The following is a 15,137-nucleotide window of genomic DNA, read 5'->3' as shown; positions in this document are numbered from 1 at the left end:
TTTCTAGTTAGCTCAATGTGCTTGTACACCAAAATTTACAAGGTGGTACAGTCTAATAGTATTGGACATGGCCTCCTTGGTGTGGTTTCCCCTAGTTATTTACCACCTACAAGTCTGTCCGTGCCCAGCTGCCAAGAGAGGAAAGTATTGTCGACAGGAGGTCACCTGCTTAGGTTACCTACTGTCGAAGGGGGATAGGAGACTAGCTCCTGGGTAATTTAAGGGTAAGCAAAATTAAGTAACACACTGTGTTTTTTTGGTTTTTGTGCTTGGTAAATGTATTATTGTGTCCTTTTTTCTTGGTTTATGTACCTATTATGTGTATTATTGTGAGCTATTCTGCGTGGGAAATACGCAGGGCAGCTTGTTTTTGTGTGTTCTCTCTCTCTCTCTCTTTTCCGAGCCTGTCTAAGCTGTCTAGGAACAGCCATGGGACAATTGGTTGGGCTCGCTTAGTCATTCATTTCACAGGACGCTGTGAATATATGTTGATGTTTTTTTTTCCAACTTCCCAGGTGGCAACACCATTATTTGTTGGTTATTCCAGCACTACATAAGTCGCAGAGGCATCACATGTCCCTTATTAGTTAGTCTATGTAATCGAGCTGACAGCCCTTGCTAGAGCTGGTGAATAGGTTTCTCCCCTGAATATGATATTACATGGCCCAGATCGTGAAAAGTATGATGCATATGGTTCACAATGCTAGGAAAGATGCCCATATGCCATTAGCACACATTTTTTAAGAACAAAATGTTCTTTTGCTTGTTTTCTTGTCTGCCACAAACAAGTTCTGCTGGAAAATTCATGTACCTACTAGGTTATGTTTAATTTATCAGTTACTCATGTAATATGGATCTCTGTTACATTCACAGTTTTAGAGTTTTCCGCAACACCTATAATATGAGAGCATGGTCATAAGAGCAAAACATGGTTGCTCTTATGTAAGGAAAATAATTTTAGAGGAGTCGGCAGTTTTGCAAAATAGTGAAGGTTCACTAAGTAGAAGCTGTATCATGATGACTTATATGTCTAAGTTTGTTAAAATAATAGTGGTTTTGAAATTCCTTTTTCTTTGAGGTTATTCAGAAGAATAATACAGGGGCATTTCTGAAATTGAATATCCTCTTTTGATTGATTATTTGTATGTTGTGTCTAAAGATTTCTGTTCTGTTCACTAACAGATATCTGCTGCCTTACAACCATTGCCAGAGTGGCCCGGACATCAGATCCAGCTTGGTGATTCAGTGCAAGTCCAGCTTGGAGCTGAGGTGAAGGACACCAGCACAGGTGGTGCTGGCAACTATAACAGTGGTGAAGGTGGAAGGCCGGAAGAAACGTGTACCCCTACCACTGTCGGGTAATTCTTGGGCGAAAGACGGGGTCACAAATCAGGACGGGGAACTGATTCTTTGCTTTGTTCCTTTTTTCCTGATGCCCAGCTGAGAGAGGCACAGACCGACAATGACGGCAAGGAGGCTTTGCTTTATGTGACCCTCGTTCTGTGCATTGAGCCCCTGAGTCCCGGTCCCCAACTGAAAGTGAGCCTGCACCTTGTTTGTTGATAAGGAGGTGCCTGGACACACTAGGTACAATCTGCAACCCCGACGAAAGAGCAGTGCGCCAGCAGAGCAATACAGGAGTTAGAGAAGGACTTGGGTTCAGGGTACAGGTGCTGTGTCTCTGGTAATAAGAGTGGGATCCACACCTAATATTCGAAATTTTCCAAGTTTATCCTTTTTATCCAGGTATGCGTGCAGATGGCCTGCCCAAATGCCACCGAAATCGATATAAACAACATAAAATGGGGCAACCTCTTGCCCCAACCAGACAAACTGCTAAATGCCACCATTGTGGTGAATGAACCATCTTATTAGTCCTTCTTAATAATCCATTTTCAATCATCATTTATGCTCATATTTTGACATTTCATTTCGTTTAATTTTTTATACGCTAATCCACACGTGGAAAATATTGCTTTTTTCCAGATTTCTTATATTCAAACTGTGCCCCTCCGGACCTCTTGTAAAAATACGATTAATGCAGAGTTCATCACAAGCAGTGTTTATTCAGTAAAACCCAATGCTTTTCGGGCTATGAAGCACCCTTCGTCAGGGGTCACAACAAACAAGACCATGTTGTAGACCATGTTGCTGCCTTACAAATGTCTTCTAGGGGAATGTTCCCTAAGAATGCCATGGAAGCCCCTAGTTTGCGTGTTGAGTGCGCTCTAGGGGGAATTGTTAATGTGCGCTTGGCTTTTTGGTAGCATATTTGGATAAATTTAACGATCCATCTTGCAATCCCAGCTTTTGAGATGGGATTACCCTTATGCGGTGGAGCGAAATCTACAAACACTTGTTTTGTTTTGCAAAAGGATTTAGTCCTGTCTATGTAATAGAGTAGAGCTCTTTTAACGTCTAGGGTGTGACAAGCTCTCTCTGCTACAGATTCCGGGTTTTGAAAAGACACTGGTAGCTCCACAGATTGATTAAGATGAAATGCAGAAATGACTTTAGGTAGGAATTTTGGGTTTGTTCTGAGAACCACTTTCTTACGATGGCTCTTGTATGGTTAAAGCCTGGATCTCACTTACCCTTCTGAGAGAGGTGAATGCAATAAGGAAAGCTACTTTCCATGTGAGGAACTGGAGTTCACATTTATGTAGAGGTTCAAATGGGGGTCCCATGAGCCTAGTAAGCACAATGTTGAGATTCCACACTGGAGAGGGTGGTCATCTGGGAGGTATGATGCGTTTAAGGCCTTCCCATAAAGGCTTTAATTGCTGGGACCCTAAAAAGTGACAAGTGTTGTCTGTTTTGTATGTAAGTGGCAAGTGCTGCTAGATGTAGACGCATGGATGAGTATGCCAAATTACATCATTGCAAATGTAGTAAGTAGCAAATAATGTTCTGGATGGACGCATCCAGTGGATCGATATGATTGTTAGTGCAGTTAATGGCGAATCTTTTCCACTTTGCTGCGTAGCAAGCTCTGGTGGTAGGGCGCCTGACTTCTTTAATGATGTTCATACAGTCCGGTGGAAGGTTAAGGTAACCGAACTCTAGGACTTCAGAAGCCAGATCGTGAGATTCAGTTGAGTTGGATCGGGATGCCTTATCTCTCCATGGTTCTGCGTTAGTAGTGATGGAGAGGTGTAGTTTTTGGTGTGTGACTAGTGAGAGCTCCAGTAGTGCTGTGTACCACGGTTGGTGCGCCCATGTGGGAGCCACTAGGATCATTTTTAGAGACTGTTGTCGGAGCTTGCGTACCACTAGTGGAATCAGTGGGAGTGGTGGAAAAGCGTACGCAAATCTGCCTGACCAGTTCATCCATAGTGCATTGCCCTTGGATAGTGGGTGTGAAAATGTGGCGGCGAATTTAATTGATGCGTTGGTGATTAGTTTGCCCTCTTGGATTAGGTCATTTGCTTGAGTCTTCTACTGGTCAGGAAAATGCTGTAATAGGGTTTCAAGCTGGTCATAATGGGCCCTATCATATCTAGCCAGCAGTGCTCGAGTGTTGGCTATGCGCCAGTGATTGGCCGCCTGCGCAGATACCCTCTTGCCAGATGCGTCTAACAATTTAGATTCTTTATCAGGGGGCGGTGCGTTCCCTGAGGTTTGTGAATTAGCTCGCATTCTAGCATTGGACACTACTAATGAATCTAGAGGCAGCTGACCTTTGATGTATGCAGGATCGTCAGGGGCAGGTCTATATTTCTTATTGATCCTCGGATTAAGAATCCTGGCCCGTACAGGATCTTTAAATATGTCGGGAGCATGCTTAATCACCTCTTTAATCATTAATCATTGGCAATATTTGTACAGTCTTCTGGGTCTGTTCAAATGTGTCTAGAAGAAAATCCTCCTCTGGTGTGTCTGAGTGCATGTGCACCCTATGAAATACAGCAGCCCTATTGATGAGTTGTCCAAACCCAATATTATCATCTGGAGGAGATGGTTTTTTTGGGTATGGTTGGGGGCTTGGGAGGTCTGGGGTGTAGGAGAGTAGGATCTGCTTCACATGGGTACCCCCACTTTTTGCTGGTGTTTCACTGTTTTTCGACCTTAGTCTGGCTGTGGCCCTGCTAATCAGTACCTCAGCCTAGCTGCTTCCTCTCTAAAATGGTTTCCATGTACATTAGGTACATTTCTAATTGGATTCTGGATTGCCTTATAAGCCCCTAGTATATGGTATACTATGTACCTAGGGCATAGGTACCTCAGAGGCCTACCAGGGGCTGAAGCATGTATTATGCCACCCCTGGGAAGCACTCCAAAATGACACCACAGGTCTGCTACTGCAGCCTGGGTAAGGTGGTGCTTGCATCCCTTACTGTGGTATAGGCTACCTATATCACTACCATTGCACACACATAAAACCTATAAGTCACTCCTATGGCAGGCCTTAACAATCCTGAAGGCAAAGTGCTTGGTTTTTATGTGAGAGGGTGCCCCTGCATGGGCCGAGCCCCTCTGCAGCATTCGGAGTACCTCGTCTGATGCGGTTTGTGGTGCAGCCTGACCATATACTCTTAAGTGCATTATAATCTCGCGGTAAATGCTAACTTTGGGATGGCTGCACGGAAACATGTCGTGTTTGGTGTCAAATGCTTTGGAATACTACCCCCCCCCCCCCCCCCCGCCAGTTCTGGCGGGGGGGGTTGCATCCCACCCTTCTAGAGGGAGAGACATGTTCACACTGGTCTAACCCGGTAAGGACTTTCTACAGTCCTGGCATCACAAAATGGATAGCACAGACACGGGTCTGGCCTCCTGCAGCTGCCCGAAACTCCAGCAGGGGAGGCCTGGACAATAGGTTTCTTGTCCCAGGGAGGTGTAACCACCTCCCCAGACAGGCAGATGTGTATTGGGGCTGGGCGGGAGCACTCTCTGGTGCTTTGAAGTCCTGCACTGGGGGCACACTTGGTGTCCCTGTGCATAGTCCAGTTCAAACCGGTTGCAGAGGCTACTTGCCCCTGCTCTGGTGCCCCTCTTTCCAAACCCTCCCATAGGTGGGTTCCTAGAGTATGTCCAACCCCCAAACTTTGTATAAGTATGGGAACCCAGTCCTTGCGACTTTAGATTACCCTGGACAAAACTCTGCAATATATATCCTGGACCTTCGACATTCTACTTTGCTTAGAAGACTGAAGAAATCTCCCTTGGGGTCAAGGAGTGACGCCCCTGCTTGGCAGGCACCAAAAAAGCAACTGACCGGTCTGCATCACTGAATCTCACGCCAGACGCCGAAGACCCCTGGACACCATGATCTTTTGCTGATCCATAATCTTCCTGGTCTTCCTCGAAGTTGTGCTTTGGGCTTCGAGTAGCCCCGCGTTGAGCACCTCCTGCACCGAAGACTTCTGGCCTCCACTCCACGACTGACCCGTGGGTCAGTTGCCAGTGCGACCGCTCGAGGCTCCTTCACGATCGCTAGCCCGTTGGCTAGTAGGTCCCCACGAAGGCAACTCCTCTTCTGATTGGGCTTTCCTGGTTGCTCCAGACGTGCCCCAACTTACCCTCACTGGGTGAGTCCCCCAGACGTTGCTGATCTGCACCGACGTCCTTTCTCTGATTCCAAGTGACTTGCCGTTGCCACGGCTTGTTGGGTTCAATCTGGTCGCCGACACCGCAACACTCGACAGACTTCGTGGGACAGCTTGAATCCAGCTCCTGGTCGTCATCGGCACCACCTGGACCTCGTGGCTGAAGAGTCAAGACACCCGTCAACTCACCTGAAGCACCCAACATCTGTGGGCATTGGTCTATCGTGCCCTTGGTCACTGGTAAGTGACCCAGACTCTGTCCCTTCTGCTTTCAGGTTCCTTCCATCCTAGATCCAGGCTAGGATCTCTCCGGACACTTCTCCTCTTCACGGCAGCAGCACTTCCTGAGCAGCTTTCATTGAAAACAGCGACGCGACCCGACATCATTTGACACCTATGCACCCGGCTTCCCTGGGTGAGGTAAGTCGAGTACTCCGGTGCTCATGTGGGTGTTGGCCCTAGGCACCTCTAAGTTCAAAACGGTTCGCTCGTAGATATCTTTTAAGTGTCCTTAAACTCTAAATTTCCAACCGCGACATTCCCCATAGAAGTAAACGGCGATTCGCAGCAGTGTTCTCACACTGCAAGCGTCCCGTGTCACTACCTTGGGTGGTTCCTTGTAGTCCAAGCACTTCTACAGGCTCTAGGCCTTGTGTCTAGCTCAGTCGTGGTTCTTATACCACTTTATTGGTATATGGTTTGGTACTGTTGATTGCTAACTTGTAAGCTAAAGTACTTCGAACTCCAGTCTCATAAAGAGACTAGAGGGGTGTGTTTTATCTTAAAAACATATATTTTAAATATATACCTGGTGTGGTTGTCCTTTCATTTGATCATTCAAGAGATTATAGATGTAAAACAAGCTGCTTTACATTCCTTCAAGACTTAGCCTGAAGGCTGCTCTCCATAGCTACCACTAGGATAGCTTTCAATAAAGGTTGTCTTTAACCTATTCACCATAAGGGGTTGTTTGGACTGATACAGGGTGCCCACTATAACTAGTGGACAGCATATATCAGGCCAACTTTTCACATGGGGGATCTATTGGATCATTGTAATCCCAATCGTCTTGTGGTGGGTCATCTGGATCTGTGAACGGGTCATTAGGGTCACCACCCACCCGTAGGTCATCATCATAATCGTCTGGAGGTGGTGTATGTGGTGGAGAAGTTACAGGCTGAGGCGGTGTAACAGGTTTGGGGAGAGGAGGGGTGTTAGATGGGAGGACAGGAGAAGAAGGTGGCATAGGTGATGTGGCACAGTCCTTCTTCTTCACAGGGACTGAAGGGGTTTATGCTGTGTCCAATTTCCTCTTCTTGCATGGCACAGCTGTGACATGTCCTGTTTTAGGGTTGATATAGATCTTTTTCTGTTTAGGATCCACAGGATCCGGATGAAAAAGTTCCTCCTCCTCAGTAACTGGTTTCGGCGCCGATTTTTTTGGTTCCGAACGGGGCTGTTGCTGAGTCTTTTGCTCTTTGGCCTTAGGAGGTGTGGAGGAATCCTTAGGCTTGGTTTTCGGTTCCGAAGGCTTTGGTTTAGGAGCTGTGGCATGATTTTTAGATTTAGAGGTGTTCACCGCCGGCTTATCTATGGGCTTCGATGTGTTCAAGGCCGGTTTGTCTTTGGAAGTGGAAGGAATCGGAGTCGATTTCGGAGCAGAGTGTTCTTTTGGCTTTGGTGCCGAAGGTGCCGGTGGGACTAGTACGTGCGGTTTGCTCGGTCCCGAGCTTCCGGAATGCTTGTCTTTTTTGTTCGGAGCCGGGCCCGGAGGCAGGGCTTCTGAAGTGTGTTTTCGGTTGCGACTGGGGCCAACAGGCGAAGTTTTGACCGGTGCCTCCTGCTTTGGTGTGGGAGTTGGGGTAGGAGCAGTAGTACTCACTCGTTGCCCAGGAGTGATGGGGTCGTCTGATTCTTCTGCCTCTGACACGATTTGGAGATCTTCTGAATCTTCTTCTGGGACATCTGGGACTTCGTCGAAGATGTCCACAGGTTCCGGAGCTGGTCTCTGCGCCATGACGTGTCTTCGAGCTCAACGATCTCGAATGGTCTTCTTTGATCGAAAGGAAGCGCACGCTGAGCAGCTGGACTTATCGTGATCTGGCGAGAGGCACAGGTTACAGACCTTGTGATGGTCACTGTGTGAAAATTTTGCTCCACTCTGGGGGCATTTTTTGAAAGGTGTCTTTTCCATGAGCCGTAGGCCTTACGGAGTCGATAGGCCCAGGGGTCCGCGTCGACGACTGGAATCGAACCGATGAAAGGCGCGTCGAGATTTCGATGTTGTCTAGTCAATTGGAAAAGTTTGTAAAAGTTTTGCGCGTGGAAAAGTTTGAAAACTAAAGTTTCGAACCGGTGCGCAAAAATTGCATCCGAACCCAATATTTGCTGCTATTTTTCTCAGAATAATGCATTGAGCCAGCCTCCGAGGCCTTGAATGTGCCCAGCTTGACCACCATGTAAACTAGCACTTGATCTTGGAATATTATTATTTCATTAGACTACTCCATCCCTATCACCATTTTTAGTGGCCTGTTGAAAGAATGAATATGCTGTACCTGCATTTGAGCGGTCCGGCACTTTGACCGGCATCTACTGTCTGTTTTTTGAGGCTGTGATTGCCTGCTGTGTGGGGCAGACATGTGCAAGGGCAAGTGTAAAGACCAGGGAGCCTATCAACCCACATCTTCCCGTTCTTCCTACTTAGCTGTCTGTGGCCTCTCACACCTGTTCCACTATCTTCATGTGAGAGCCAAGAGAGGAGAGAAGCGCTGTGGAGCCATGCACCGATGCCGTGACATTGCTGTGATTGGTTTCCAGATAAACTGCCCCTTCATCTTGGGCATATTCAGGGAGCCACTAGTCTTCCTACTAGCCACATTCTTGGGTGGCTTGCTGCCTGATTCTTTGATCCCAAATTAGTATAGCATCACATCTGAGTCGCATCTAGCTGCTCTGTCAATCTAGAGTCAGATGTATTTGTTTCTGGCTCTCTTAATTTGTTGAGGGCGGTTTTGTGTCTGAATAGCTATTTCCGCATTTTGAGCGCATTACCTTTTGAACTGCCTCTATACTCTTTTTTCAGGTTTCTCTCTGTGACGTGGTAAAGTTATGCTGGCGCTAATTGGGTGGATGCCTCCAAGGTCACCTGACCTAGAAGCTTTCCCTTGTCTCATCATTCATTAGGTCTGCACCATCACTGCTTCTGGGTGGATACCCCACTTGCCACGCACAAGCGGTTTCCAGTTATACCTCGGATCTCCCTTGTTTTCTTGACTAGCACCATCTATGCTTCTTGATGGGCCCAGCACCTATGTATTTGTGGTGCATGTAGATTCCCTGGGTCTGCTGATTTTTGGTGGTCATACCACCACCACTGATGGGAGGACTCACAGACCCATATACATCATTACAGGGGTCTGTCCGATTTTCTTGGGCTGTACAATTACCACCGATGGGTGGACCCCCTCAGATCAATCTACATGTGGCGCCTGACCTTTAATTTCCTGAAGCTACACCGCTACCACTCCTGGGTGCTCCTAATGGACTCATGCATCACTGGGCCTGTTATATCCTTGGGTTGCTCCTCTGCCACACCTTGGTGAAGTCAACAGAGCTTATACTATGGCTGTATAATGCTTATACCTTCAGGTTGCACCTGGGAAGGCTCTCCATAGTATATACTACAATTCACTATATATTTTAGTAGTATTCTCATGTTATGCTGTTATGTTCCCCTTCACTTTCTCTCTAGCTGCTCAGCCAGTGTGACTGTTCCGTGTAGAATGTTGACGTGAGTGACATGAGTGGAATGCTTGGGTGCCTGGTGTGTGAGTGTTGTCAGTTGGAAGATGGGCTGAGCAGCTAGGAGGCTGGTGGGGCTTGCTGTAACTTCTACTTATGGACTTAATAAACTACATAAAATCATCTTGGCTACGTCTACTATGTCACCTGAACACATGGGGCCAGCGCACTACATTTTGGCGACGATCTTGATGGGATTTATCTACGCTGAATGTGCCAACTAAGAGGAGTTAAGCTAAAGCTGATGGACCTAAGAAGTAAGGAATTTGGAACAAGTATCAAGTATCGCAAGAAAAAGAAATCGGTCAAGCACGCCTCGCAGCCCCACCAGTGTTCACTACACCGGACAGGCGTGCTCACCTCTGATTTATGTATTTTCAACATCTGGTAATATGTTTTCAATGCAGCCTACATCGTGCTGGCCATTTTTTTTTTGCCACAACAAAAGTCTACAGTGCCACAACAAACGTCTATTGTTCCTTAAAAAGCAAGGTAACCTGTGGCTGGCTATGTTGCTGCCTCCAGTGCGAGTGTATTTCTTCTGTTTTAAATGAGATGGTATTTCTAGAAGTTTATCATCTACATTTGTGCACAAGGACATTTGTTTGGTGTGATGCTGCGCAAAACAAGTGTGCTGTACACCATCTCATGATGACACAATGGCAAGGAATACGTTTACATGTAAAGTGTGTTATTGCATTCTCAAGTTATCAGCTACATGTCTGGAGAACACTACATTTGTGTGGTACATAGGTGGTAGTCTGACAAACTCTTCATTTGCAAGTTTGACAAACTCTTTGCATGTGTTCAACTGCATAGTGCATTTGTGTGCTGCACCTGGTAAGTGTTTTTGTCTTCAAGCTGATGACATTTCGATGGGAGTGCAGTTTCTGAAAGACATTTCATTGTACCACAATTCAAGTTTCTTTGGTTGTCTTTCACTGGCTGCAGCTTAGAAAATGAAACCTGACGCAAAGACGTGATTAGGGATGGTCTGCAATGGTGTCAAAAGTGTCCCTGTTGTAATTGTCAGGTGAGACTTTTTTTTTGTTCTTTGATTGTTGGGCAGCGCTGAGAAACCAACTGACATCTACAAGTTTAAAAACAAACGGAGCTCGTGAGTAGTTCTGCACGCGCTTACCTTTGTGAAGGTTCCTCATATTGTGCTGTTGTTCCTGTGGAGAGTTCAACGTCAGCTTCTGTGACGGAAGTATTTTCTTCAGCTCCGGTGATCCTCATTGTTGTTTTGCCGCCATCTTTGGGTTGACCTGCCTCATGTTGGCGTGAGTGACATGAGTGGAATGCTTGGGTGCCTGGTGTGTGAGTGTTGTCAGTTGGAAGATGGGCTGAGCAGCTAGGAGGCTGCTCCTGGTGGGGCTTGCTGTAACTTCTACTTATGGACTTAATAAACTACATAAAATCATCTCGGCTACGTCTACTATGTCACCTGAACACGTGGGGCCACCCCACTACAATTTTCCAATTGCTATAGGTTGTGCAGTGTCAAGTCATCACATCAATCCAATAATGTTTGCTCCTCTATCGTTTAAATTTGGACCTCTCCGCACATAACATTGCTAGTTGTATAATGGTGATTCTTATTGGCTCCCTGCCACTCCTGGATGGATTTTCAGAGAATATACTAAGCCTGGCTGTATATTGCTCATTATTATGTGTTGCTCTTCTGCAGACTCCACTGCACAAACTAAAGTTGATGGGAGATTACATCTCCGAGGATAGCATATTTGATCACTGGGCATTTCCTATGCTCCCTATTCAACATATTTTAAACTGTAAGACATAAATCACCTAAAAAATAGGTATCTGCATGCATAAAAGTCTCTTCTCACACTTTTCTTCTATGTTCATACATATCCGCAGCTACACTGTTGCACAATTTGAGCACCATTCAACATAAATGCATGACACTAAAATACTTCCACATAGGATACATTGCACCCACAGGATTTCCATCAATCTGGGCATTAGCCTTGAATGCTTACGTGCCCTATTGAGTGAGCCTTTTCACATCATGCAAACGTCACTTCAATATTTTGGCACCTTATCTCTGGTATGAAGTTATACATAAGCTGACATACAATGTTATAGAGTCGCACAGCACATTCTTATTCTCGAAACCCTCTTCCACTTCACAGCCGTCTATGGAGTTTATTATAGCGGGGGCCCTCTTGACTATGTCTAGGCAACTGTTTCTCCTTGTGAGACCAACAAGAGACCAGCTACCTGGCCCTGAGAACATGTTTTGATCGGTAAAGACAAAGGGTTCAGGATTAAGTCCTCTGTCCTTCTTTAGAAAAGAACAACCAACAACACTCTCCTTCTTTGTCTTGTCTTCCACGATTCCCACAGCATTCTGACTTCAAGGGGCTAGGAAAATGTTTTATCATTCTGGCCCACTGCAGGTCAGTGAAGTTCCATAAATGAGTGGATCCATCCTATCCCCAGTTATCTTTTTCAACATAACAAGTCCCTAATGGCACAAACTATCCAATGAAGCACTATTCTTTAGTTTCTCAAAAGGGCTTCAGGTAGTGTCTGCTAGTTCCCTCCGTTGAGCTCTGCAGCCCCACTTCCAAAGTCCACCCATGGTAATCGAGGACAGCATTCTCTTGCTCAAAGAGAATGTCACCCCACTGGAAAACACATACCTTTCTTCCGCTATAGAGATTACTGCCCCCCGAATCCCATTTATAAAGTCCGTGATTGGACAAAACAAGTGTTGGTTGGCATAACTCCTATACATGACTTAAGTTTGAAAAATAAAACTAAAAGGGAAGGAGTTACGAATGAAAATGAAGGCTGTCTCAACAGTTCTGTATATGGCTGGGGCACTGTGACAATGGTGTTGATGTACAGCTGTCTGGTTCAAAATATAATTAATTTTGGCACTCAGGAAAGTCCCCTTAAGCATAGTGCCTGCATGTAGGCACTTTCAAAGCACTTTTCAACCACAACTCTGGTAAATAAAAGGACCTGAACCTACAATAAAGGGAAGCAGGAAGATTGAGCTATTTGTGGCGTTATTCGTATAGAAACGGGTCCGAGTCCCCCTCTAGATGCATTTTAAGAATTCGACTGGCAAGTAGTCTGATTCACGCAGATTCTTTGACTCTTTCATCTCAAATTGTTCCAAGCTTCTTCCATTAACAAAATAAAAGATCATAAATAAAAATAAACCCTCCAGATAAATTCTGTCTGGGCCACGTTTTCAATCCCGCCCTTGTTTTGATAAATAAGATGTATGGATGAAATTTTGAACGTTTGCAGATTACTGTTTTAATGTAACAGGTACTGCATACAGTATTGGCACGGACATTCAGATACATAAATTACAATATATATATATAAAGTACATTTTGGAAAAAAGTCCTCAAAAAAGCTGCGACCACTGTGTAGATGCCATTTATAAACAATATCAAACCTGTCATTACATACTGTAAACAAATATCTCAAGAACTGAACCATCATAACGCAGAATGTACAGTTCGATACATTTTAATGCTACTTAAAATACATGTACACATCCAAAAGGTATGCAAAATTATAAGGGTCCGTAAACTTCAATATTCTTTCTGAAGAATACCAAGATTGGTTATAAAATAGATTCCAAAAGCATACAAAAATAGAAATGTTGGATTGATTGAGACAAACAACTTTAAAATTTTGCTTAGCCAAAAACAGTACTCTGAACATCAGCGATACCTCACAACAACATAAGGTACACTTATGATAAACTGAGTAAATGAAAACCTTCTGTCAATTATACATAGCATATACTTACTCAAATGTTTTTACAATTGTGATTATCAGTTGTGACGTGTCTCATCTATTCTCACAGTTTTGTTTAATGAAAGCCTTAAATATTGAACACGTTTTGTAGGTATAAAAGATATACATAAAAAAATACATTCTGACGGATAAACGCTTAGGACTATTTACAAAGGTAATGAATATTGAAATGTATCACCATATTGCATATTTAAATCCTCTCATTTTATAGTACAACTGATTGCAGACAAGATGGAGGTCATGATGCATTTTACTTTAGCTTGCAACATAACCAGACCTAAAATAAACCTCTGTTTAATAGTGACACTTTACTTTTTAGAGAACTGAGAATGTTCTGTCCTAGGACAAACAGGAGGTGCATGTAAGATGATGGGATGAAGGCAAGCACCTCTACTTAGCCAACGCACTGCTTACTATGTTCTTTTCACACTTAATTGCGCTTGGTTAGTTTGAGAAATGCCCACGGATTTCTTCTATTGGTTTGCTTACCTTGTATCAGTGTTATGCAATAGAAAAAGGCAAGAAGGCCTTGAACTAGCTCCGAAAACTTATATTTGTGAATTTACTAAATTGTCAACAGCAATTACAATAACCAGAGTAAGGGTATTTAGAGTTTTTTTTGTTTGTTTGCAATTTATTTATGCTCCACTCAGTTATTTCCTTCAGAGGAACCACAAACTATGGTGGAAGCAAGGGCAGATTCCTAATCAACGTGTTATTTGATACTAAGATGAACGTGACGAAATTATCCAATATATTCAAACATTTTATCCAATATATTCAAACATTTCCTCACTAATCAGCGAGACAAAATAATGTGCTAAATAAATACATAGATACAATAATATGGTTAGAAAAATAGGTTTTATGATGATGCAAGTTTAAATAATTACTGAATAGTGTTAATACATAAAATACTTTTCTTACAATTTACTTTTATGATTGACAAAAGCCTTTCTTTATCTTGAATTTGCGTTGCAAAAACAGAGGTGACAAAGAGAAGAAGTCAATCGAACAAAAGTCCTGCCACATAACAATAGCAAGCAACAACAGTTCTCCTCATGGAGGAAGGTTGTGACGGTTTCAAGGTCGCATCAGCTAGGAGGTCCTCTCCATGTAAAGCCTTCAATATGGTGGTGAATAAACATCTTTGATAAATAGTTCACAGTTTCTAAGTGCATTTTGCATCTCACATACATGGTACCTAGAGCAGAGTTACTGCAGCTCGATGCAGTATGTCATTAAGGCATTATACACCAAGAATTGGATCATGGCGTGTTCTTGTAAGCACAGCACAAACACAACGAAACTTCACAACAGAAGTGGAATGTCTTAGTAAATAAGGCAACATTTGATGAGTTATGTTTACAGCAGCAGACTATGAGAATATTTCGAAGGGGATTCTGCAGCAAGAAAGAAACCGTATGCATCCAGAGACAAGCCATCAATAGCTGATGGTCAATTTATTTTTGTTGAGTTCTCGCTCCAAGTTTCCAATCAGATTATCAATACTTTCCTGCAAGTCCTGTAGGTCTACTCTGGGATCTAGTGATGAATCCATCTTCTGCATGGCCATGAAGGCCTTAAGTGGATGTTCTTTGGGTAAAGATGTCTGATCCTCTGTCACATTCTCTGGTTTATCTGTTCTGATGATGTCCTCCCCACTTTCGATGTCTTCTGAGGGGACATCATCATAGTCTGCTTCGTTCAAGTTTTCTTTTACATTTAAAAAGTAGTTCTCCCCACAACTGCTCCAGTCTCCTGCATACCGATTACTCGAGGGGCTGTCCAGTCGAACTGGCCTTGGCCGACGAATTCCTGCCATTTCAGAGTTATTCAAATTCAATACTTGAGGCCGTTGCTTTTTTCTCCTCAGATAAGGCTGCTGTTCTGGGGATGTATTGGTGTACAGTGACTCTTTGGCAGTTGAATTTTGCACTGGAAAAAACATAACATTTAGTTAAGGTATTGTTA

At 44.2% G+C, this 15,137-nt stretch overlaps 1 protein-coding gene across 1 annotated transcript in view; it reads right to left on the bottom strand.

Annotated features, from left to right (window-relative positions):
- Positions 1 to 12,620: 12,620 nt before the first annotated feature.
- Positions 12,621 to 15,137, bottom strand: part of SYDE2 (synapse defective Rho GTPase homolog 2) — a 168,686-nt gene continuing 166,169 nt past the window's right edge. The window contains exon 7 of the mRNA XM_085602076.1: positions 12,621 to 15,101. Coding sequence (XP_085458202.1) covers positions 14,608 to 15,101 — 494 coding nt within the window. The 3' untranslated portion in view covers positions 12,621 to 14,607. The remainder of the gene's footprint in view (positions 15,102 to 15,137) is intronic.

This window comes from Triturus cristatus, chromosome 4_2 (assembly GCF_964204655.1).
Source record: "Triturus cristatus chromosome 4_2, aTriCri1.1, whole genome shotgun sequence".
NCBI lineage: Eukaryota > Metazoa > Chordata > Amphibia > Caudata > Salamandridae > Triturus > Triturus cristatus.
Note: the sequence above shows the minus strand (reverse complement) of the source record. Positions and strands in the feature narration are given on the sequence as shown.